Raw genomic sequence first — 23,569 nt, 5'->3', positions numbered from 1 at the left:
GGTAGCAAACGGATCCCACCTCCTGAAATCCGCCCGCCCCGAAATTTCACATTTCTTCTTCTTGTTGTTTGTTCAGCAGCATTGATTTCATCGAAATCCAAAAAATACCCATTCTCCTAAACTCCTCTTTCTCATTTCCCCAAATTTCTCCATCTTGAAGTCATGTCCATGCTTTTACCCAACCACCCACTTTCATCATCTGGTATTTTCTTGTTGTTCTTCATCTGAATTTTAATTAGTTTTTTGAGCAAGTTATTATGTGTTATAGGATTCACTGTTTTGATTTTGTATTTTATCTATGGACTGCTTGCTTAACTTTAGAACAAACCCTAATATGCTACTTCATTTAAGGGTTTATTTGAGAGAAGAATTGGGGTTGTTTGTATGTGCTGCAAATTCATTATCATCATTTAAATATGCAATGATGGATTTCTGTAGACATTGACAAAACATTTTTCTTTCTTTTTTCTTAATTTGAGGTTACTTTTAATAGTTAGCTTTTGAACTGTATGCCACATCTGATTTTGATCCCCACTTTTAGGGCCAATATAATATGACTTTGGGGGATCAGGTAAGGAATTACCGATGTAGAACGTATTATTACTTGTCTGTAAATAACTTCCATCATGCTGGCTAGTTGTATATATATTTATATGATATTTGAATGTTGTAATAATCACTTTGAATCGTGCCGCCTAAGAGAATGTAGGAACCGTAAAGTGCTAAAATACATGAGTTGCTATAGAATGATGGCTGGAGGGGTTAAAAGTTTGCATGTTAAATTGTATGATTACCGTTATTCAAACAAGATAGGACTTTGTGGAGGCGTAGGATTAGGGTTAAGGACTTCTAGAGGATATTGCAGTAAGGTCTTAGGTGTAATCTAGGGACGTAGGTTTTTCTTATTCTTTAAGTGACTTTACCGATGATTGACTTCTTTTGTTTATGCCCAAATGATGTTGTATGCTATTATACATGATTTACATTATACTGTGTCACTCTGATCACTTTCTTGGTATAGGTGACTTCTTTTTTTTCTATATTCTTTGACTTGATGTGTTGGTATGCTATTTGTTTTGGAGCCGAGGGTCTCTCTGGAAGCAGCCTCTCTATCCCTAGGGATAGAGGCAAGGTCTGTCTACATCCCACCCTCCCCAGACCCTATAAGTAGCTTTGCTATTTGTGGGATTTACTGGGTATGGTTGTTGCTGTTGTTGTTGTTGTACGGTTATTACGAACAAAATACCAATGGTTAGTGCTATAGATTATTAAATGGTTTCCTTCCATGGAATTACATCACATTTAAAACTATCTAAATTAGTAAATGAATGGGTATGCTTATGAAGCAGGATTTCTTTCTGTTTTGGCTTCATTTGAAGGGTCTTCCTGTTTTATCTCTTTAATTAGTTATCGGGATTTGGGAAGCATATCGTAAATGCTTTTGTATAGACGGTTTTGTTTTTATGTTGTCTGTAAGAACCTTGCTTTCTATAAGTTAATTGCAAAGAATGACAACCAATGTCCCAGTTTTATTTTCAAAAATTACCAAGAAACTCTTGAACTTTACAAAAAAGTTTCATTTTGAGGGTATTTTTTTTATTACTAATGGGTAAACAGGTAAAATCTGAAAGACTAGCTTAAAAGGAAACATGTCTAATGGATCAAACGGATTAAAAGTCGGTGAAATGTATTTCTAGTGCATACAACCTCCTAAATCATTTTATTTAGAAAACGAGATTACTTATTTAAATAATACAGTTATTGTAATCAAATTTGACATAATATTAGTTATAAAGATTCAAATTTTGGACAAGTGTCCAGATTAACCCAACACGTCCCAAACCTGACCGCGCGGCTCATTTTGCTTCATTTAAGTAACTAAGTAATATTTATGAATGTTGTTAGCAACTCTTAACACATGCGTCGTCCATGTTGGAAATGTTGAACAAGACTTTAACTTTTTTTTTTTTTTTGTGTGTGTGAAATTGACTTATTAGGTTCCTCTATAAAGAAACATGATCAGGCTTTCACCAAATTATCGTTCGGGCAAAGTCACATAGGCAATGTGAAACTGGTCACATCCAAACAGACACTCTCTGTCAAAGCAGGATACAGGTGACTGTTTAATGCAAGTTTTATGTTTTACCATTTGTCACTCGCGTTTCTATTAATAAGCAAGCATATATGGACACTGTTTGTAAATTCATTAATATTTTGTAATACAGTGATGACGGAAGATCAAACAATGGGGGTGCCTTCATTGGTGGCTTTGTTCTAGGGGGGTTGCTTATTGGCACACTTGGTTGCATCTACGCCCCTCAGGTTTAATTAATAGAATCAGAAAGTACATTAATATTGCATTTAATTTTATATTATATAAAAAGGTAATTTGTTATTGCATCATGTTGTGAGTTTTGTACTCGATCATCGCACAATTGTTATATACTGCGTATAATTTCTAAACAGATAAGCAAAGCGCTAGCTGGAACTGACAAAAAGGAGTTGCTTAAGAAGCTGCCTAATTTCATTTACGATGAAGAAAAAGCTTTGGAGGTACACATTTTCTCCCATATTCTTTCTCTTAAGAGTAAAGTACATGGATTGTCCCTATGGTTTACCGAAATTTTGGATCTGGTCCCAAGCTTTTCAAAATTACACGGATGGTCCCTATGGTTTGCACTTTGTAACTAGGGGTGTTCATCGAATCGAATAACGAATTTTCGAATTATTCGAATTTTTATTTATTTTATCTGAATTCGTATTCGATTCGATTAGTATTTGAAACTCGAATTCGAACCGAATTCGAATAAATTCGATTTAGTTCAACTTCACCCTAAACAATAAATTATTTTACTTTCATTTTTTTAAACTACTACAAATAATTATATTCAACATAAAATATAATAATCTGCAAAACTAATTAACTATCAATATGTCAAAACACCAAAATTTAAAATATAGGTTGGTTATTGGTAACGATTTAAGTTAAGTAAAAATTTAGAAATAAGTAGTATAGGCTATTTTTCAGTAGGATTCATAATGCTATGAATAATAAACTTATCACTTAGGGAGGTAGTTCATACTTTAGCAAGTTTAGAAGTTATATGTGTGTGTATATACATATATTAAAAGTATATATAAATTGAATTCAAATTTCGAATCGAATTGAAAATCATTAATTCGTATACGATTCTAATTCGATTACCGGATTCGAATACGAATCAACTCGAATTTGAACCTTTTTAATCGAATTCGAATTTTTCGAATCCGAATCGAATTTTGAACACCCCTATTTGTAACACATTTAGTCCCCGGCCAACTCATCTAAATGTTTTAGCAGGTCCAAGTTAGACTGTTAGAGACTAAATGCGTTACAAAGTGCAAACCACATGACAGGACCTTCCATGTACTTTTGGATAAACATGGGGATTAAATGCGTTACAAAGTGCAAACCACACGGACCATTCGTGTGCTTTAGGAAAGCTAGGGACCAAATCCAATATTTTGGAAAACCACAGGGACCATCCCTATACTTTACTCTGTTTCTTAAAGATGAAGGTCAAATAAAGTTCTTTTTGAGTCAATAATCTTTCTCTGTCCTTTTGTTTTCTTCTTGTTCTTTGCTATAACCATATATGCCCTGAACCCGTTTCAACCTTTTATCCGACCTGTATCATCCGCCTATCTTGCCGGGCTTGTGTTTGACCAATAATCTAGCTGTGTAACCAAAAATGAGATGACTTTCCGTTTAAGATTCTTCCATTTCTGTCAAGTTGTAACCAAAAATGAGATGTTTATCTAAAGCAAACCTTTTATATCATATATTCTTACACTCTTTTAATGTTTTTTTAATTGCAGAAAACGCGTCAAAAGTTGGCGCAGAAGATAGCAGAGCTGAACTCTGCTATAGATGATGTATCATCTCAGTTGAAAACAGATGACGATGCTAACGGTGTTGTTCCTGATGAAACCGAAGCTCTTGCCTAAGACTCATGTTCATGTTTTCCAGCTTTTATAATGTTGACTGTTGGTAACAAATGTGGTTTATACTTTTGGATGTTACATCTTTCTTGAATGTGTTACAGTGGTAGTAGAGATTGTAATGGGTCAAGATTGTGATTATTATGAACCCTAATTTCATCCGAGCTCCTATCAAACGTCTCTTCGTTTTATTTGTTATTTGAATTCATTTTAGGTATTTATTTCAAGAGGGTGGTGAGGGCACCAGCATTTTTTTATTTTTAACTTGTTTTTACCTGAACTTGTTTTGACCCGTTAGATGACCTTACCTGACTTGTCCATTTTGTGAGACTTCAATCACTTCAGCTTTCTATTCAGATCATGATTCACAACACATTTTTTTATATGATAAAAATGAATGCATACCAGTACGATGTTGTTCAGTTCGGTACAATATGGTAGTGATACGTTATTAGTTTATTGAAAGCAAGGTGATCTTCAAGATTCTTGCCAACCGGCTCAAAAAAGTTATTGGGTCTGTAGTTTCGGTTACTCAGTCGGCGTTTATGAAGGATAGTTTATCCTTGACGGTCCTATGATGCTCAAAGAAGTTCCGTCTTGGTTAAAAGTGAGAAAAAAGAAAGCATTTTTTTTATCAAGATTGACTTTGAGAAAGCCTACGACAATGTCAATTGGAACTTTCTTATCTCGACGCTTACACAACTAGGGTTTCCAGACAGATGGTGCAGATGGGTTAAAGGAATTCTCGAATCTGCTAGATCCTCGGTTCTTGTCAACGGGGCTCCTACTTACGAGTTCCAATGTCAAAAGGGGTTACGTCAAGGAGATCTTCTATCGCCTTTCGTTTTTCTTATTGTTAGTGAGGTTCTATCGGGTCTTATTTTTAAAGCTTGTGACACGGGTATGTTTAAAGGTATTAAGTTGCCAAATAATGGCCCCATTCTCTCTCATTTTCTTTATGCAGATAATGCCCTTATCATGGGGGAGTGGAGTGAAGAGAACATTAAGAATGTGGCGAGAATCCTCAGAATTTTCAATGTCTGTTCGGGGCTAAAAATCAACATCAAGAAATCCAACCTGTTTGGGTTGGAATCGAGAGAGGGGATCTGGATGATATGGCGGGTCTGCTGGGGTGCAACATAAGATCCTTCCCTTTCACTTACCTGGGAATTACAGTTGGTGAGAACATGAACAGGGTCAACAATTGGTAGTCGATTGTGGAGACTTTCCAGAGACGTTTAACAGAGTGGAAGGCTAAATCTTTATCTATCGGTGGTAGGGTTACTCTCATCAAAGCTGTGCTGGAAAGCCTTCCCATCTATTACGTTTTGCTTTTCAAGGTTCCAGTCAAGGTTTTGGACGTTCTGGAAGCATTAATGAAGAGATTTCTTTGGGGGGGGGGGGGTAACGATGAATTGAAGAAGACCCACTAGGTTGCTTGAGAGAGAGTGGCTCTTCCGAAGAAAATGGGAGGTTTGGGTGTTGGTAAACTTAAATATAAGAACAAGTCTTTACTTTCTAAGTGGGTCCGGAGGTATAAAGTGGAACTGGCAGTGGGTCCAGCACTCGTCGTCTTCTAGGGAATTAGCGGATCTGCAGGAGTGACAAAGTATTTTGTCGTCGTTTAGAAGAAACTACAGAGAGGACAGTTGGAAGTGGCTAGGTGATGATAAGGGAGTTTTTTCAGCGGCGTCAGTTAGGAAACTCCTGATTGAGGAAGTTTCTCCTGGTCATGATCAGGTTTTTTGTTGGAGCACCTGGATCCAGGCGAAAGTAAACATTTTTATTTGGAGAGTTGCGCTTGATAGAATTCCGAAGAAGACGACCCTTTCTAAACGAAATGTTCAAATTGCCGATCTTCGCTGCGCGTTTTGTTGGGACGTTGATGAATGCACCAATCACTTATTCACGGGCTGCAATGTAACACCACGAAAATATAAAACTTTATATTAGAATTATAAAGTATAAATAAACAAGAATTTACTAACTAGGAAAATTATAACCTAGTTAACTACAAGTCTAAAAATAACTTGAAATAGGGTTAAATAACCAAAACTATATGTTAAACAAAAGTTGAGGGGCCAATGATGTTAAAATTGAAACTTATGTTACTAATTTTAATAAAAACAAAAACCAAACACCCCATTTGGGGGTCTGGTCGATCAAGAACAAGCAGGGGGCGACACCCCCACTCTCAAACCCTAACATCCACAAAAATCTCATAAATTGAAGGTGCAAATCTGGTCCAAAACGAAATCCGAGCTTAGAATTGTGATCCTCATCGCAAGAGGATTATAAGGTATGTAAAATTTGATGAGAATTCTCTACTTGAAATTCTCATGAATTTAGGAAATCTGAAATTTGATGATGCATGTTTGTTACTTGGGTAGATAAGAAAAGATAAAGTGTCTAGGAGCAAAACCTAGACAACAATATGTGAAATCATGATAAAATTCTGAAAATTTCATAAACGCAATGACGGTGATTCATGGGTTTTGTGAGATAATGATAATGTAACGCTCCGCGTTTCCATAACTTTCCTAATTTAGAAATCGAGACTTAAAAATATATTTTTAGAAGCTTGCCTCTTTCAAAAAATTTAATCCGTTGTAACGTTGAAAAATCTTTAATCCTTAATTTAATTCGTTATAATCATTCCTTATTTTAATTAATTAAATTAATTAATTTTGCTATTTAAAAGTTATTTTTATAATAAATCTAGTTAGTCTCGTTGAACCTTAAAGTTAGAAGAGATATAAACTAACCTAGTTAGTTAGTTGTAAAGTTACATTCTTTTAAAAACATCATGACATAAGTTGGGTTATTAAAGTCAAGGGACCATTGGGGCAAAAGCCTAGTATAAATGACTAGCAAAACCCTAACCCCCATTTGTTATTCAGCCGTCACCCACAAGATACCTCTCCATCATCTCCTTCTTTTTTTTTCTTTTGTTACCAAAACCTAATCTAAACTCACTCTCTTACAAAACTCAGACAAACACCCTCATCTTTAACCCACCCTCTCTCGATCTCCCCTGCAACCACACACCCACTGTCAACCTCTCTCACTCTCAAACAAGGTCGCCGGAATCCGGCGATGACCGACAAATGTCTGGCGACGGCGACGACGGGCGGCAACAGCGCCGCCGTCTGCGGCGGCTGCGGCGGTGGCTAGGGTTGAATGCGGGGTGGAGATGCGGCGTCGTGGTTCAGCTCAACATCGGCTTCAGGTCTGGCTCGGGCTAATCGGCTGCTCAGATTAGTTTTTTTGGTTCGTTTCATTTTGGTTCGTGTTCGTTTCAGTTTCGAATCGGGTTCTTCAGACCGGTCCAACTCGACTCTCGGTCAAGTTCGGGTGTCGGTTCGTGTGTCGGGTCAACGCCAGTCAAACTGCTCAGCGAGCTCGCCGTAATCGGAACTCGCGTGTTACGTCTTCGGTATACTTTTCTGTTTTTATGTTATCTAATTTCTTTTTATTATACACAAGGAAAACTATAGCATGTAGATAAGAAAGCTTGAATTAAAAACAATGGTTAACTGGGACTGTTCGATGAGTTTTTAAGGAAGATGATAACATGTGATGTTGAAAATAGTGTACTGTTGGTGTTTTCAAAAGTTGTTGGTTCATATTCAATTATGGGTTTTCATTTGGAAGATGACAGTCTATACCTTTATGTAGTAAACCAATTATGTTATTAAAACAAGTTATTTACAATTTCTCATTTATTAAAAAAAAAGAACAAAATAGTTTATACGAAAGTAAAACATTTACTGTTTAACCATTTTATTATAAATAACTAAGGATATTTTTTTTTGTCAAATACCTAACTCAAAATGTATGTTGTATTAAATAAAATATGTATATATTGGTTAAAGTCATGTTTTAATAAGTGTTTTACAAAGAATGTTGTCATTTGAATCTTAACATTTGAAATTCACGTATTTCATATCTAGGATAATCTATCTTGTTCGGTCTCTTGGATTTCCCAATCTTTTACTCGTGCGTTACTTTACAAGGAAACGCAAACGCAGTCAATGTGAGTATACTCGAACCCATTTTTACTTTTAAACACTTTGGGTGCAACATGTATTCTATATTAAACACACTTGACACTTGAAACTTATTTGAAACATGCTCTATCCATTTAAACATGAAACATGAAACTTGTGATACTTGAGACTATTTTGTGCTATGTGAACGTTTAATCCCTGTGTGTAGTTCCGCCTTAACAATAGTAGCGCTATAGGAGTAATGCACCTCCCCGTTAGTCTTTGGGGTATTGTTAGGAGGAGACATATCAACCTCCCGTGAAACTTTGGGTTAGGTACTTTAACGCATTGGGAAACTTGGGCTATCACTTGGACTACGTAAACTAGCATGGTTGAAACTATTTTAATATGTTCGTGTTGGATATGAGTTTTTATTCTATTATGCTATGTAAACAAACTTGTATACTCGCTCTTTGCATTTGCATTGAAACTCTATTTTAATACATGTTGCAGGTTGACAGTCAAGATGTTGAAGAATCAAGTTAGGATGGACTTAGATACTCATTCAATAATAAACAATGTTGTTGCAATTTGACTTATTTGAAATCATGTATTCAAATTTTAGTCATTTATGAAATTGGATTTAAATTATATTGTCACATAGTGTTATGATGTCTCTTGCAATCTAGTTTTCGTCTCATCCCGATATTTCCGCCATCGGTTGGGGTGTGACAGATAAACACTAGGATAATAGTGGTTGTTCTAGTAATGTTTGACATGTATGAAGTGATTTTAGAATTTTAGAAGATAAAGTTCATGTAAAATAGTTGATTGATGAAAAATTAAGGCTATATGATAAGTTGAGAACTTGATAATATATAGTGTAAATTTCTGCCCTTAAAGTGTTCGCATAAATGCCTCAAAGAAGGCTTAAATCTGAAAATTTAAGCTAAACCGCATGATTTTGATGTTTAGGCAAAATATGCGAATTGTGAATTGAAAAGAGTTCTAAACATGTTTTGGTTGAACTCAATAGGAAAGGATACCGGAGCTTCAAGCGGACAAGCCGGCGGCGACTTGCGTTTGAAGGGCGTGCACTAAAGGTATGTAACTTGACCCGTTACATTAAGCAAATTGTTGTTAGATTCATGTATAGTCACATTGTAGGATAGATATTGTGTTGATTGTGGCAACCATGATCATTACTTGAATTAATAGTCTTAGAGTGACAAGGAACCGTTTGGTAGTCATCATATTGGAGGATTCCACAAGATGAGCCAACGGGTCGATTTGTAGAGTAAATTGTTGTGTTAGTGTCTTAATGAGCTAGTAATTGCGATAACAATCATAAGAGCATTAAGCCATGAGATTGGTAAAGAAATGCGAGTGATGATAAGCCCCGGATGTTGGGTATAAGATGCCATAGGCTCACTAGTTAAACGGTGACAAATTGAGTGAAATTAAAATGGGTCAAGTAATTGCATAAGTGACTTTTAGTTGTTCAGCCCGTAAGTTAAATTTTCGGTATGATAATTGTACTAGTCATGTTGGTAATGAATTTACAGATGTATAGGAAAAAGAATCACTTAAAACGGACAACCGAGCGGAAAGTTATGGTCATTTTAGTCCAAAATCTGAATTTTCCGGAACTGGCAGCAAATGCAGGTCACAGAACTGAACCTGCTGGAAAAACGTTCCTCCCGCGCCATGCGGCAGGATTCTTCAATTGTTCCGCGACACGCGACAACTGCCGCGATACGCGACAGATGGAATGGAACCTGCCGCGACACGCGGCAGGATACTTTTCTAAAATTTTATTTTATTTTCATATTTCGATGTCGGAACTTGATTGTATGTACTAGATAAATGTCAAGACTAATGTTTTTCAGTGGTTTTGACCCTAGGTGACAAAGGGATATTACAGATGGCGGTCAAGCTAGATGTTGAAGAACCGAACACTCACTTTTGAGCTTCCACGTTATATTAACTTTGATAAACAACGTTTTGGAATGTAAACTCTTGTTAAACTACTTATGAACAATCTGAATTAGTCGGTAATGGACAAATGTTTAGTTTGCTTTTGAACTTATGATGTAAATTATGTTTTAATTAGACACCTTTTGTTAAAATCGTATCAATTTTTATTGAATTCAAGTAGTAATTAGACGGGTGTTACAAGTTGGTAATCAGAGCTTAAGGTTGTCAACAAAGTGTTCGGTTCAAGCTTGATCGATCGTCCGGTAAGAATTAACTTATTATTTTAACAGATTATATTTATGTAAGAAATAAGAAATGAATCGAGGTGCATGGGAAGAGCGTGTTAACACACTCAAACCCGGAAAGTGCACCGAATGTGAACGGTTAAAGCAAGTTAGGAACTTGGCCAAACCGAAACAAATAAAGCAAGGTTATAAATGAAATGTTTAACGTTTAAATGTGAACATTTCAGTTTCAAGATGTCCGATGGAAACGATGATAATCCGGTTGTAACATCGTTTAAATCTCTTGAATATAATAATAATTCCAAAACGTTTTAAATAAAAGATGTTTAGTTAACATAGATTTCATACATCAAGTTCATAAGTAGCGAAAAGCTTAGCCAACTTAAGACTAAGTTAAAACATTCAAAAGTTGATTGTTAATTGTTTACATTCCATAAACATAGTCTATTAAGAGTTAAACTATTGCGGAAGCTTGTAGATAGTGTTCGGTTCTTCAAAAGCTAGCTCGATCATCTTCCGGTTAGTTCCAACATCACCTAAGATCAAAATCACAACAAATGTTAGTTTTAATGAAGCTACAATGGGTATAACCAAGTTCTATGGGTCAAACAATCAAGAAAATAAAATTTTCTCGGATCAGGAGGCGTCGCGTGACGCCAAGGGCCTTGGCGTCACGCCAAGCCCTGTTTTTCACAGACTGTTCGTTTTGCTGGTGCTGTACATTCCCAACTCCAAGTATTTTCAATCCTAACTTAAAATCGCCATAACTTGTGATCCGTAAGTCCGTTTTTAGTGATTCTTTTTCCTACATGACCGTATTTAAATTACCGACGTGTCTACCAGAATTATTTTCCCGAAAATTTGGTTTACGGACTTAGTCACTAAAAGCTCTGTTTGGATATTCAACCCACTATATTACACAACTTTGCTACTGTACACTAGCAACTTTGAGGCGTTTTTCACCCAACATCCGGGGCTTAACACCACTAGCATTTCCTTACCAATTCCATGGCTTAATACTCTTGTGCTTGATGTCGCTTTTGCTAAGTAATTAGACACCAACGCTACAATTTACACCATTATTCGACCCGTTTGACTATCTAGTGAAACCATCACTTTATTAACAAGTCAAACCCCTTCCCAAATCTTTATTTTGACCCGTTTGATGTTCAAGTGAACTACGCCACTTTAGAATGCATCAAACGCATCCTTCACGCTTCAAATCTATCTATACACTAAACTCAACAAATATGCACAATTTAACGAGACTAAAGTCACGTACTTTTAGAGCACTCCTTTTCCACGTGTATCCCCTCCGGCGTGTCCGCTCGACGTTCCGGATTCCTTGCCTAAAGAGTTCAATTCATAACAAGTTTAGAACTCTTTCTAAAGTTTTCACGCATCATTTTCTTAACATATTCAAATCTGCGTTTTACCAAACCTTTAACATTTTGACCCTAATTGTCACACCCCGATTTCCACGCGTTTCACCGGTGGGCCCGGTGGGGGATTACCGTGACGTAGTTGGCAACAATATAGTCAAACCACACAATATTTAAATGCATAGCAGAAGCATAAAGATAGATATATTTCAACCATCGAATGTAATATCCAAGTATCACAAGTAGTCGAAATACATCCACAGGGGATCAAAATAAAATAGAAATATTGTTCAACAGATAGTGGCATCCCAAGCTTGCGAGACTCTAACGATGCTAAGGAGTGGCCAGCCTATTTCGTGTAGAACCTACATTTAATCTTTTTGAGGAAAATACGTCAGTTTACACTGGTAAATACATTCAACTGACACTTTTGTAAAAGGTTTAATAAAATTGATTTGAATGCACACGGCACAAACTCTTTATAAGATGGGATAATTAATCAATTAAATCTTGTAAAAGAATTACATGTTCACTATGCGTTCAGTCGCCCGGGTCGTGTCGGGTTTAGGGTTAATAGACACACCACATAGCATAAAGCCGTGGTGGGAAAACCAACGGTTATACCTTTACAAATATAGACACATTGTCGGGTGTACGCCTACACCCGCGTGTCAAGGTCGTGGCCATTTCGTAAAATGCTGCCAAGGATATCCGGGACATGGTCATTTAGCTCCCAAAGGCGTAAAGCCAACAAAACCAATTTTTAAACGGGTCACATTGATAATACCCAACTACTAATGAGTTAGGGTCAATTGCCCGACCAAGCGGTATTTTATATACCGTAACCCAAGCCCGTATAACGGAAAATAAGTTAAAAGTATTTACCTGAGCAAGTAATAACCTCAACAAACAAATGCAAGTATCTTTTACTGGTCTCCTATTCTGGAACGAAGGTTTATAACAACCTATTAGAATCCTAACGGGTCTTTAATTTAGCCTAAGCTTAGACCGGTTAGTTTCAAAGGATAAATACGGTTTAATCGCATGAAAGGCGAAAACCGAGAATGGAATGTGGTTTGGACCCAACAAGTTTGAAGACTTGTTTTATATGGGTAATATAAACACATTCTGGATTTTGAAGTAAAAACGATAAGGTTTGACCCGTTTCGGCCAGTTTATGTAAACTAGTTATATAAACCGAAACGTACGCGTAAAAGGCGTAACGGGTAACCGTAAGAGTTCTACACAGGTTTCCTAAGCTAATATGCTCTAAAGAGGTTGTGGTATCAGTAGGATACCTTCCATTATGCCCATAACGAGTTTAATCCCAATATACGCCCCGTAGGGGTATTTTGGTCATTTTAAAGATTATAAAAGAGGTTTTCGAGTTCTACAGGAAATTTGAGTTTTCCGAACAGGTTATAAAGTTCAAAATACTTTATTTATTATTTAAAATCAGTAGCAACTGGATTCGGGTCAAAATACCATGTAGAACTCATTTTACGTCCGAAATGGGTATATTCGGTATTTACCGAATCAATGCCATAACCGCAGGTTATGAGCAGGTTAAAAATAATTAAAAATCTTTAAAAATCCCAAAATATTATTTTACATCAGTGTGTAAAAGGTTTGGTGTCAAAATTTGGGTTTAGATAGGTTTTATGCTAATTGCGCCGTTTAATTACTAAAGTTTCTGTAATTACGCTATTTAGCATAACTCCTATTCTAGACCTCGGATTGACATGAAATTTTAGGGACATGCTTAGAAATCAGTAACTAAGGTTATTGTCCTTTCACATGTCCAAAATTCTCGTTTTAAAGTTAAAAGGGCGTTATGGTCAACATTTAAGCATATAACGGAAATGTGCAAACGACTCGGACAAACAACGAACCGGTCACAGAGGGTTATACCATCATGTAACCTGGTCCTAAGAGAGTCCTAAGGCATATCTAAATCATACCATAACGGGTCAGAACTGAAGTCAAAGCAAAAGTCAAAGTTTTGCGACTTTCGGTTCCGAACCGTGTCAAAACAGTAAATGGTCGGATCAAACAAGCTTAGATCAGTTATAATACTTATTATCATGTTATATGAGTGTCAAAACAGGTTACACGCCATCTACATTACTGATTATGCATAAAATCGAAAGTTAGCATTCTGTTGACTTTTTCTATGCAACTTTGACCCGACATTTGGACTAGTTAGAGCGGGAATCAGAGGGTGCCCTTTTAAGGGTTTAAAGCCCTCATAATTACCAACATATAACTACCTTTGTTTCGATTAATCACTGGACCATTTGTGATTAACCGTTAAGTCAATCGTTAATTACGACAGATTAACTTTTAAGCTATATCTAAGCAAAAACTAAACCATAAAGGGTTAAGCATACTTACAAGAGTTAAGTACACGACCAGAGATGCTAAGAGAGTATTCTTGAGCTCCAGAAGTGATCAAGAAAGCAGATTAAAGTGTGAAGAACAATGTTGCAACTCATGGTCCTTTTATAGTAGTTTAGGCACCTTAGATCTTTGACAACAAGTGCTACAAGTGTTCCTAGATGATCAACATCTGTCCCTGAGTGCTAGGGGACGTTTAGGGGGCGCCCATGCTGCTCATAATTGCTCCTATGTCGGTTAAAACAGCAAACAGTGCTTCTGTCCGACTTTTCTGCATCTAGGAGGCTGACGCGGCCCACGTCCATGGTCATGCATCTTTTATGCGGCCCGCTTGAATCTCAATGTCAGAGCCCATATCTTTACTGTCAGCGCGGCCCGCGTAAGACCCTATGCTACTTTTACGCGGCCCGCCTGAGACCTGTTTGCAAGATTTTCAAATCTTTTTCATTATTGCAGTTGGCCTTTGGCGTTTCGAAGGGGTAACCTTGCACTTTGGGCCTCTTTTAATTACGTATAAGGGCCCCGTGACTTTTACCCGCGCCGTTAAGTCCTCGGTTAATTTATTACTACCCGAAAAGTCCTAACTTTCAATGTTGACGCTTTTAACCCATCGCCTACGAATTTGATCATAACTTTCTCATTTTAAAACGGAACCTTGCGAAATTTATATCGTATATTCTAGTGAGCGTAATTTACCAATACAAAGCCTCGGATTTGTTAAAGGGTCACTCAGAGGTATAACTTAAACATGTTGACACATTTAACCCCTGCAGTTTGTAATCTCTCACTTTCTTCCACATTTCGTTCCGTACGATCCATGATTTATTCGTTTGAAGGTACGAGCATCATTTAGGGTTATTGTACAGTATATATATCCCTTGTTGACATTTTGAACCCTCGGATTCACATATTTCTATGTTTGTCAACTTTAGTCCTCATTTAGCATTTATTATCATGTGTAAACTTATGACACGTGTCAATACATTATAGGACGCAAAATTTCGAGGTGTTACACTAATTTAGGCGTTTCATCAAACACCTAGCGGGTCAAATTTCTGCATGATCTAAACCAATTTCATGACTTGAAATTATCATCCAAATTAACTTTAATTTGACAACATGCACATATTCTTAACATCAATAATTCTAGAGATTATTTCAAAATTTCAATTTACACTAGACAAGAATCTAAATCCTAGTGTTTATCAAGTTCTACTATCATATTTATCACCTAATATGGTGATTTCGATCCATACTACTATCATGCAAAGATTTGACAAGAATTCATCTAGGGTTTGTCCCCAAAACCCATATCACTCCCAATTTCATATTCACAATCACCTAATTAAGCTCAACATTCAAATTTCAACCATATGCAAGAATTTTAGTTGAATCAAAATGACCTAATTTGACATACCTTTTGATCCCTTTGACGAGGTGATCACGATTCTATGCTCGGATTTCGATTTCTAGTTGATTTAGGCCTTGAATTTGTGGTTTTTCTTGTGAACTAGGGTTTGGAAAGTGTGGGTGTCGCCCTAGGGGTGTTCTGGTCGATCAGGCCTCTATAAAATGAGGGGTTTGATTTTTGTTTTTACTATTTTAGTAAATTAAGTTCAAGTTTTGACAATATTGGCCCCTCAATTTATTTAACATAACTTTTGTTGTTTTAACCCCATTGTAAGTTATTTTTAGACTTGTCAGTTAACTAAGTTAAAATTTTCTAGATGATAAATTCTCAATTATTTAAACTTTATAATTCTAATATAAAGTTTTATATTTTCGGGGTGTTACAAATCCACCCCCCTTAAAAAGGGTTTCGTCCCCGAAACCGAGTTACGTACCAAATAACGTAGGGTAGAGCCGTTGCATTTCTTCTTCGGATTCCCATGTGGTATCCGCACCCTTCCTGTGTTCCCATTTAACCTTCACTTGGTTGATCTTTTTGTTTCTCAGACTCTTCACTTTACTATCTAGAATTGCAATAGGCTTTACCACGTAGTTGAGACTGTTATCCACCTCAATATCATCGTAGTGGATACGAGTAGTTTCGTCTGCTAAACATTTTCGGAGATGTGACACGTGGAATGTGCTATGTATCCCACTCAACTCCTCAGGCAGCTCGAGACGGTATGCTACCTTACTAACCCGTTCAATGATTTCGAATGGCCCAATAAATCTTGGACTCAATTTTCCTCTTTTTCTAAACCGAATTATCCCTTTCCATGGCGATACTTTCAACATTACCTTATCGCCCACTTGAAATTCTATTGGCCTCCTTCGTTTATCCGCATACGATTTTTGTCGATCTTGAGCTGCTTTTAAGTGAGTGCTGTAACACCCCGTGTTTTCGAATGTCAAAGTCAAAGTCAAAATCCAAGTCAACTTTGACTTTCTCTGACTGTAGATAGTCGATCTTGTGTTTTAGTTGTATTATGTGGAGTAAGTGTTGTAATCAGCAAGAACCGAAGTAATCGAATGTGTTTTAATACGAATCGATCTACGACTATGAATAATAGGAAGTAACAATGCGATAAAGTTAACCAATCAGTAATCAAACCGATCTAACAATCGATCGAACTCGAGACTCGAATCATGCGAATTTTGGTATTATTATACGTGTGTGTGTGCCTTATGTGTTACTTGTGCGTGCTTACTTTATGTTTGGTGTGGTATTCAAGCAAATCAATCGAAAATCGAATCGAAACTCGAAAGGCAATCAAACTCAAATCGAAACCGACATCGAAACGTGACTTAACGAAGATTGCATGTTAGATATAGTGGTTGAGATTAAAAGTAATTTGACTAGGAACTCAGTCGAAATCATAACATCATACGTCGGAATCGAAACGTCGAAAAATCGTCGCAAAATACTCGAAGTGCGTGGCGGATCGAACAGGAAACATCCTGATCGAACAGGCTAGCCGATCGGCTAAGCACCTTGCCAGCCGATCGAGCTGCCCACTCGATCGGAGTTCCCAGCCGATCGGCTGCCACTTTCCTCTTTTGGAAGCCTATAAATAGGGCTGTCATTGTCATACTTTCCATTTTTGGAAAGCTCTGACCGAACCAGCTATCTTCTTCACCTTTTCTCAGATTTCTCTCAATCCCGGTAAGTTTTCACTCTAATTCTTGTACGTTCTTGATCATTACTTGATTCTACACCTTTCTATCTTTCAAAACTTGGGTTCTAACCGTGAAATCACCAAGATCTAAGTGTTCTTGGGTGATATCATCATGGTGTTCTTGAAGAACATCATGCTTTGGCCTCATTCCACTATGATTAGCTTAGATCTAACCGATTTCCACATAAACAAGCTAAGATCCATCATGGATCTAAACATTTTCATAATGTAAAGGATTGAAAGAAGGAGTTCCAACTTTCTTTCAACTCTTTTACACTCAATGCTTTCAAACCGGTAGAAACGGAGCTTAAACCGGCTAACCAATCATTCAAATGGTTTAGAAGGTTCAAGATTCGGGTTCTATGAACAAGGTTCACCGATATCGGTTAAACTCTAAACCGACATTCCAAACCGTTCAACCGGCCGGACTTGGGTGATTCCTGTTCGAGCCAAGGGAACAGGTGGGAACGAAGGTTATCATAGTTCAACACGTTGTCAAGACACCTTGAAAGAATGAGAAATAAACGAACAACCAAGTGTTAGACGGAGAGCCGACCAGGTCAGAAACGCTGGCTGAACGGCTAGGCTGTTCGAACAGCCCAGCCGATCGGACATGCCAGCCGATCGACCGGGCCAGCCGATCGGTTAGCACATGATCATACTTTTCCAAACTTTTGAAGTATAGTATTGACGAAGTAATGTTCGATCGAATAGGTCACCCGATTGGTAAACATTACTGTTCGGATCATGAGATACTATGCTTCAACACTTAATCGTTTTCACAACTTGTTCGTAGTAGAGAATGCCAGCCGATCGAACAGACTATTCGATCGAGTGACATTCAGTTGAGGGCTAACTTTGAAGCTCCTAGCCGATCGAGTGAGCTGGCCGATCGAGCGAGCTAGCCGATCGAACGAACCGTTCGATCGAACGACTTGAAAAGGTAGGAACACTTCAGTGTTCTCAAATACTGCAACAAAAACTTCAAAAGTTCAAATCCTCTCACACAAACATACTAGAGGAAGAAACAATCCACTCGAATGGTTCAGCCGATCGAGCCAACCGGCCGATCGAACAGGACTGTCCAATCGGATATACCAGCCGATCGAACAGGCCGTCCGATCGAACCTGTCGTTCGATCGACCAGTCCATTCGATCCATCCATACTTGTTTACTTTTCCGCGTTACTCATCGTTATGCTATCGAACTATTCAGCCTAATCTTACTGTCAGCGCTCCCTTCAATCCACAATCAATCACTGTGAGTATACTCGATCCCTTTTTTGCTTTTAGCACTTTTGGGTGTTACATATGTTACCTATCAAATCACAATCAAACACAAACTATTTGAACGCTAACCAACTTGCATGTGCTATTTGACTAAATGAATGCTGTTTATTATGTTTACACGTGGAGTGCTATCTACCTGCCTTAGCAACATAGTACTATAGTTTGGACTCAGCACCTGTTCACACAGGGGTTGTTAAGGACAAATACTTGCATGGATTACGGTGGTAATCATGTATTGCGAACCGTCTCGGACGGTCAACCCGCAGTCGTTGGTACCGATGGTCCCATGTCGATAATTAAGATGCATCGTTTTCCTCCGTGTACGTGCCTGGTTATGCGTAAACTATTCGAACTCTATATGCTACTATCAAACTTGTGTGCTCACCTTTACATTTTTATGTATTGACTTTATTTTAACGTATGTGACAGGTAATTAGGATGCTTACTTGCTAGGAAAGCGAGGCAATAATAAAGCTTTAGAGCCCATCTAGCAGTTGTAGGTCGTAGCCTACCTAGGGGTCTCTAGAAGCGAATAAACTATAGCCATGGAGCCGTTGGAGTTGTTCGATCAAGCATCTATGGCATTAGCTGTCTGTAGATCTTGTCCGGATGAGTCTTAATGACTCTGGGCCGTACTTTTAAACATTTGGTTTGTAATAAATTAAATCTGAGTTGTCGAAACAGTACTATTTGTTTAGTTGTATTCTATGATAACTTGTTTATTTATTTGGGATACGGTATGGGACGTATCACTTAACTGAATTTGTAATAATAGTTTTTGTGGAAACTTCTGGACAATCTGTTTCGCTCAGTGCCGCGCCCCTATGATTCCACCATCGGTTGGGGTGTGACAAGTGCGGACCAAGTCGATTTTCTGATTCGTAACTCGGATTATATCAGTCTGAGCTAGCTTAAGCAATGTCTTCCAATTACCACCTAAGTGGAACACATTATCCCAATTACCACCTAAGTCGATCGCACATGCACGAAGCATGTCTTCCAACGTTTGGATTGTACGCTCACTCTGTCCATCTGTCTGAGGGTGGTAAGCCGTACTGAAGTTCTAACGTGTGCCCAAGGATTGTTGGAAACTTTTACAAAAGTGTGACGTGTACCTGGTATCTCTATCAGAGATAATAGACACAGGCACGCCATGAAGGGCTACAATCTTATCTACAAACAACTGGGCTAACATATCGGAGCTATGAGTCTCCTTTATGGGTAGGAAATGTGCTGACTTAGTCAGTCTATCAACTATTACCCATATCGTATCGTTTCCCTTCTTTGTCTTTGGTAACTTGGTGATGAAATCCATCGTCACAATTTCCCACTTCCACTCGGGAAGTTCGGGCTGTTGTAGCAAGCCTGACGGCTTTTGATGTTCTGCTTTTACTTGCGCACAAGTCAAACACTTTGCCACATAGGTGGCTATAGACTTCTTCAAGCCTATCCACCAAAAGTTTGCCTTCAAGTCCTGGTACATTTTATCAGCCCCAGGATGAACGGAATATCGGGATATGTGGGCTTCCTGAAGGATAATGTCTCAAAGACCTCCATACACAGGAACCCATATCCTCCCATTTAATCTCAGAATTCCGTCCTTGCCATAGGATAACTGCTCTTCGTTACTCCTAGCTTTTCGTTAGGATAGTTAGCTTCTGACACAGCTTCTTTCTGTGCAGCTAACAATCTCTCATTCAGACTGTTCTTGATTTCAATGCTCTTGTCATTGATCCTTATTGGTTTCACTCTTTCTTTTCTGCTCAAGGCATCTGCGACTACGTTGGCCTTGCCTGGATGGTATCTTATTTCACAATCATAATCGTTCAGAGTTTCCATCCAACGTCGCTGCCTCATATTCAAATCTTTCTGATTGAACAGGTGCTGGAGGCTCTTGTGATCAGAATAGATCACGAATTTAATGCCATATAAATAGTGCCTCCATAGCTTTAGTGCAAATACAACGGCACCAAACTCCAAGTCATGGGTGGTGTATTTCTTTTCGTGCACCTTTAATTGTCGTGAAGCATAGGCAATCACCTTGCCCCTCTGCATAAGCACACAACCCATCCCGGTGTGCGATGCGTCACAATACACTACAAATTCTTCCATTCCTTCCGGCAATGTCAACACAGGAGCATTGCTTAGCTTCTGTTTAAGGATGTCAAACGCTTCTTGCTGCTTAGGGCCCCAATTAAACTTTATATTCTTTCTAGTTAAAGAAGTTAGGGGTGCAGCAATCCTTGAGAAATTTTCGATGAAGCGTCTGTAGTATCCTGCTAGACCTAGAAAACTGCGAATCTCTGTAGGCGTCTTCGGCTCCTGCCAATTCATGACGGCTTCAACCTTGGCGGGATCCACTTGGATACCATGCTCACTGACTACATGTCCAAGGAACTGGACTTCTCGTAGCCAAAAGTCACATTTAGAGAATTTGGCATAAAGCTTTTCTTGATGAAGCAGTTTAAGAATACATCGAAGATGCTTCTCGTGGTCATCTTGACTTTTTGAGTAGATGAGGATGTCATCGATGAAGACAATGACAAATTTATCCAAATAAGGCTTACAAACGCGATTCATGAGATCCATGAATGCGGCAGGTGCATTAGTGAGCCCAAAAGGCATCACTGGGAACTCGAAATGACCATAACGAGTCCTAAATGCAGTTTTGTGCACATCTTCGTCCTTGACCTTCAATTGATGGTAGCCTGACCTTAGATCAATCTTAGAAAAGTAGCTTGCTCCTTGCAACTGATCGAACAGATCGTCGATCCTGGGTAAAGGATACCTATTCTTGATGGTAACCTTATTAAGCTCTCGGTAATCGATGCATAGACGCATCGAACCATCTTTCTTTTTGACGAACAAGATTGGCGCTCCCCAAGGAGATGAACTGGGTCTAACAAAACCTTTGGCTAGCAGATCATCTAGCTGCGTTCTCAATTCTTTCATTTCTGTGGGTGCCAATCTACAAGGTGTTCTTGCAATAGGCGCTGCTCCTGGAATGATGTCGATACTGAATTCCACTTGCCTATCTGGTGGCAAACCAGGCAGTTCTTCCGGGAAAACTTCAGGATAGTCAGAGATGACTGGGATATCTTCAATCTTGGGTTTCTCCTCACTAATAGTCACCTGTGCCATATAAATGACACATCCTTTCTTCAAACATCTGGATGCCTTTAGCATAGACACTTGCGCAGGCAATCCATGCCGAGTATCTCCCTGAATTGTAAGTGGTTCTCTAGACGGAGTCTTGATCACCACTTGTTTCTTGTTGCACACAATCTGGGCTTGGTTATGCGATAACCAATCCATACCCAACACTATGTCGAAACCAGCTAGCTTAAAGGGTAACAGGGATAAAGGAAATGAGTGGTTCCTAATGGATATAACACACCCATCTAAAACAGTTAAGACTGTTTCCATAGTCCCATCAGCTAACTCTACCTCAAAATTCACATTCAAGGCTTTAACAGGCAATTTTAATAGCTCACAAAACTTATTATCCACGATGGATTTATCTGCTCCAGAATCAAATAATACTCTTGCGAATACATCATTAATGAGAAACGTACCGGTTATGACGTTGTCGTTCTGGATAGCCTCTTGAACATTCATCTGAAAGACCTTGGCATTGGTCTTTTTCCCTTCTTCAGCCTTCTTTACCAGCTTCGGGCAGTTAGTCTTGATGTGCCCTTTTTCGTTGCAACTATAACAAGTTGCATCCTTGAGTTTCTTACACTCAAGAGTCCTATGCTTAGAGGACTTGCAAATCCCACATGCCTTCGGCTGGGATTTCTGTTCATACCTGCACCTTCCGAAATGGTGCTTCTTGCATACATTGCACTTGGGCCTATCGCCCGACTGTCGGTCATTCTTCTTGTCTCTGATCCCTTCTTGTGGTCACGATTTCCCCGATTCTTCTTGCTTGACCTACGTGAATCATCATCTTCACGTTTCCTCTTCTCAGTGTCAGCATTTCTCAATGATCTCTGTCTCACTGCATCCAGTGTGAGAGACAAAGATATATCTGCTACGGATCTAAATGTAGCAGGCCTAGAAGCCTTCACGCTAGCTTTTATCTCCGGGGCCAAACCCCCAATGAAACGTGCGATCCGTTTAGGTTCCGGGGTCACAAGGTACGGAACCAATCTTGATAGGGTGTTGAAACTTGTGAGATAAGCTTGGCAGTCCAGGTTCTTCATGACCAGTGATAGGAAATCAGATTCTATCTTCTCGACCTCGTGCTGAGGGCAGTAGTTTTCTTTGATGAGAGCAATAAATTGCTCCCATGTCATGCTATACAAAGCAACCTTCCCAGAGGCTTGAACCAATGATCTCCACCATGCTAGGGCTTCACCCTTAAATGACTGGGATACAAACTTCACCACATCCCTTTCAGCGCAACCACTAATGTCCACAACAGTGTCCATTTCGTCCAGCCAGGTCATGCAATCCACATCGCCTTTTTCCCCTGTAAAATCTAGGGCCTTGCAGGAAACAAAATACTTATACGTGCAACCCTTGGCGCGAGGTGCATCATTTACCACTATCTTCTTGGGACGGACACTATTCTCATTTGATGAGTGTCGATCGTCATCCTTCTTAGGTTTAGACTGGGTCGAGGGTGGTTTGCTGTGAGGTTCAGAATGGGTTCTTGGCTTTGAGTGTGGTGCAGATCGGGTCCTGCTTCGAGACTCGCTATACTCTTCATACTGCCGTTCTAAGGCCATCTTAACAGCGTCGTCTACCAAAGCTGTTAATTCAGCGCCCATTATATTAATTTGGGCGTTATCATTGTCATCCTCCTTCGGATGACTATTATTCTCCTCTGAGTTAGCCATTGTAAACTTAATCTGCTACAGAAGATAATGACAAAATTTTATTTAGGAGTTTATTATGGAATTGTCTTTTATGGCAATTCATTAACCATGGTAAGCATAGACCATATTTGGTTAATTTATTACTCACTTTTATTTAGGATTTGAATATAACTTATCCTAATTACAACCAATATTGTTAGTGGCACAAAAGCCTAGTCACAAGGACGTTTTATAATATAAGCCAGGATTTCAGAGAATCAAGGCATGAAGGTTTGAACATAGTTCTTCTACCTTTTCTGACAGGGAGTCATAGACCACAACTGTCTTTTGTCTTATATGACAATGAGTATAGCCCGTAGGC

At 38.5% G+C, this 23,569-nt stretch overlaps 2 protein-coding genes and 1 long non-coding RNA gene across 4 annotated transcripts; 2 read left to right on the top strand and 1 right to left on the bottom strand.

Moving 5' to 3' along the window:
- On the top strand, positions 1 to 4,179 carry LOC110907976. Its single transcript, XM_022152890.2, has 5 exons — positions 1 to 202; positions 1,998 to 2,115; positions 2,226 to 2,322; positions 2,467 to 2,553; positions 3,859 to 4,179. Exons 1-5 carry the CDS (start codon positions 163 to 165, stop codon positions 3,985 to 3,987), a joined length of 471 nt encoding a protein of 156 aa, XP_022008582.1. The 5' UTR covers positions 1 to 162; the 3' UTR covers positions 3,988 to 4,179.
- A 2,710-nt stretch (positions 4,180 to 6,889) lies between these two features.
- Positions 6,890 to 10,085, top strand: LOC110907977. 2 transcript variants are annotated; one of them, XR_004878610.1, is made up of 4 exons: positions 6,890 to 7,417; positions 7,935 to 8,017; positions 9,007 to 9,073; positions 9,875 to 10,085. It is a non-coding gene; the product is annotated as an uncharacterized LOC110907977 (long non-coding RNA). The 2 variants fall into 2 exon arrangements; XR_002574077.2 differs by lacking the exons at positions 9,007 to 9,073; positions 9,875 to 10,085 and adding an exon at positions 8,484 to 8,997.
- Positions 10,086 to 15,807: 5,722 nt separating this feature from the next.
- On the bottom strand, positions 15,808 to 23,229 carry LOC110906347. Its single transcript, XM_022151494.2, has 2 exons — positions 23,102 to 23,229; positions 15,808 to 16,303 (listed from the first exon to the last, which is right to left on the bottom strand). Exons 1-2 carry the CDS (start codon positions 23,227 to 23,229, stop codon positions 15,808 to 15,810), a joined length of 624 nt encoding a protein of 207 aa, XP_022007186.2.
- Positions 23,230 to 23,569: the final 340 nt, after the last annotated feature.

The sequence above is a fragment of the Helianthus annuus genome, chromosome 14 (genome assembly GCF_002127325.2).
Source record: "Helianthus annuus cultivar XRQ/B chromosome 14, HanXRQr2.0-SUNRISE, whole genome shotgun sequence".
Lineage (NCBI taxonomy): Eukaryota > Viridiplantae > Streptophyta > Magnoliopsida > Asterales > Asteraceae > Helianthus > Helianthus annuus.
The sequence above is the reverse complement of the archived record's forward strand: the minus strand, read 5'-3'. Positions and strand labels throughout refer to the sequence as shown.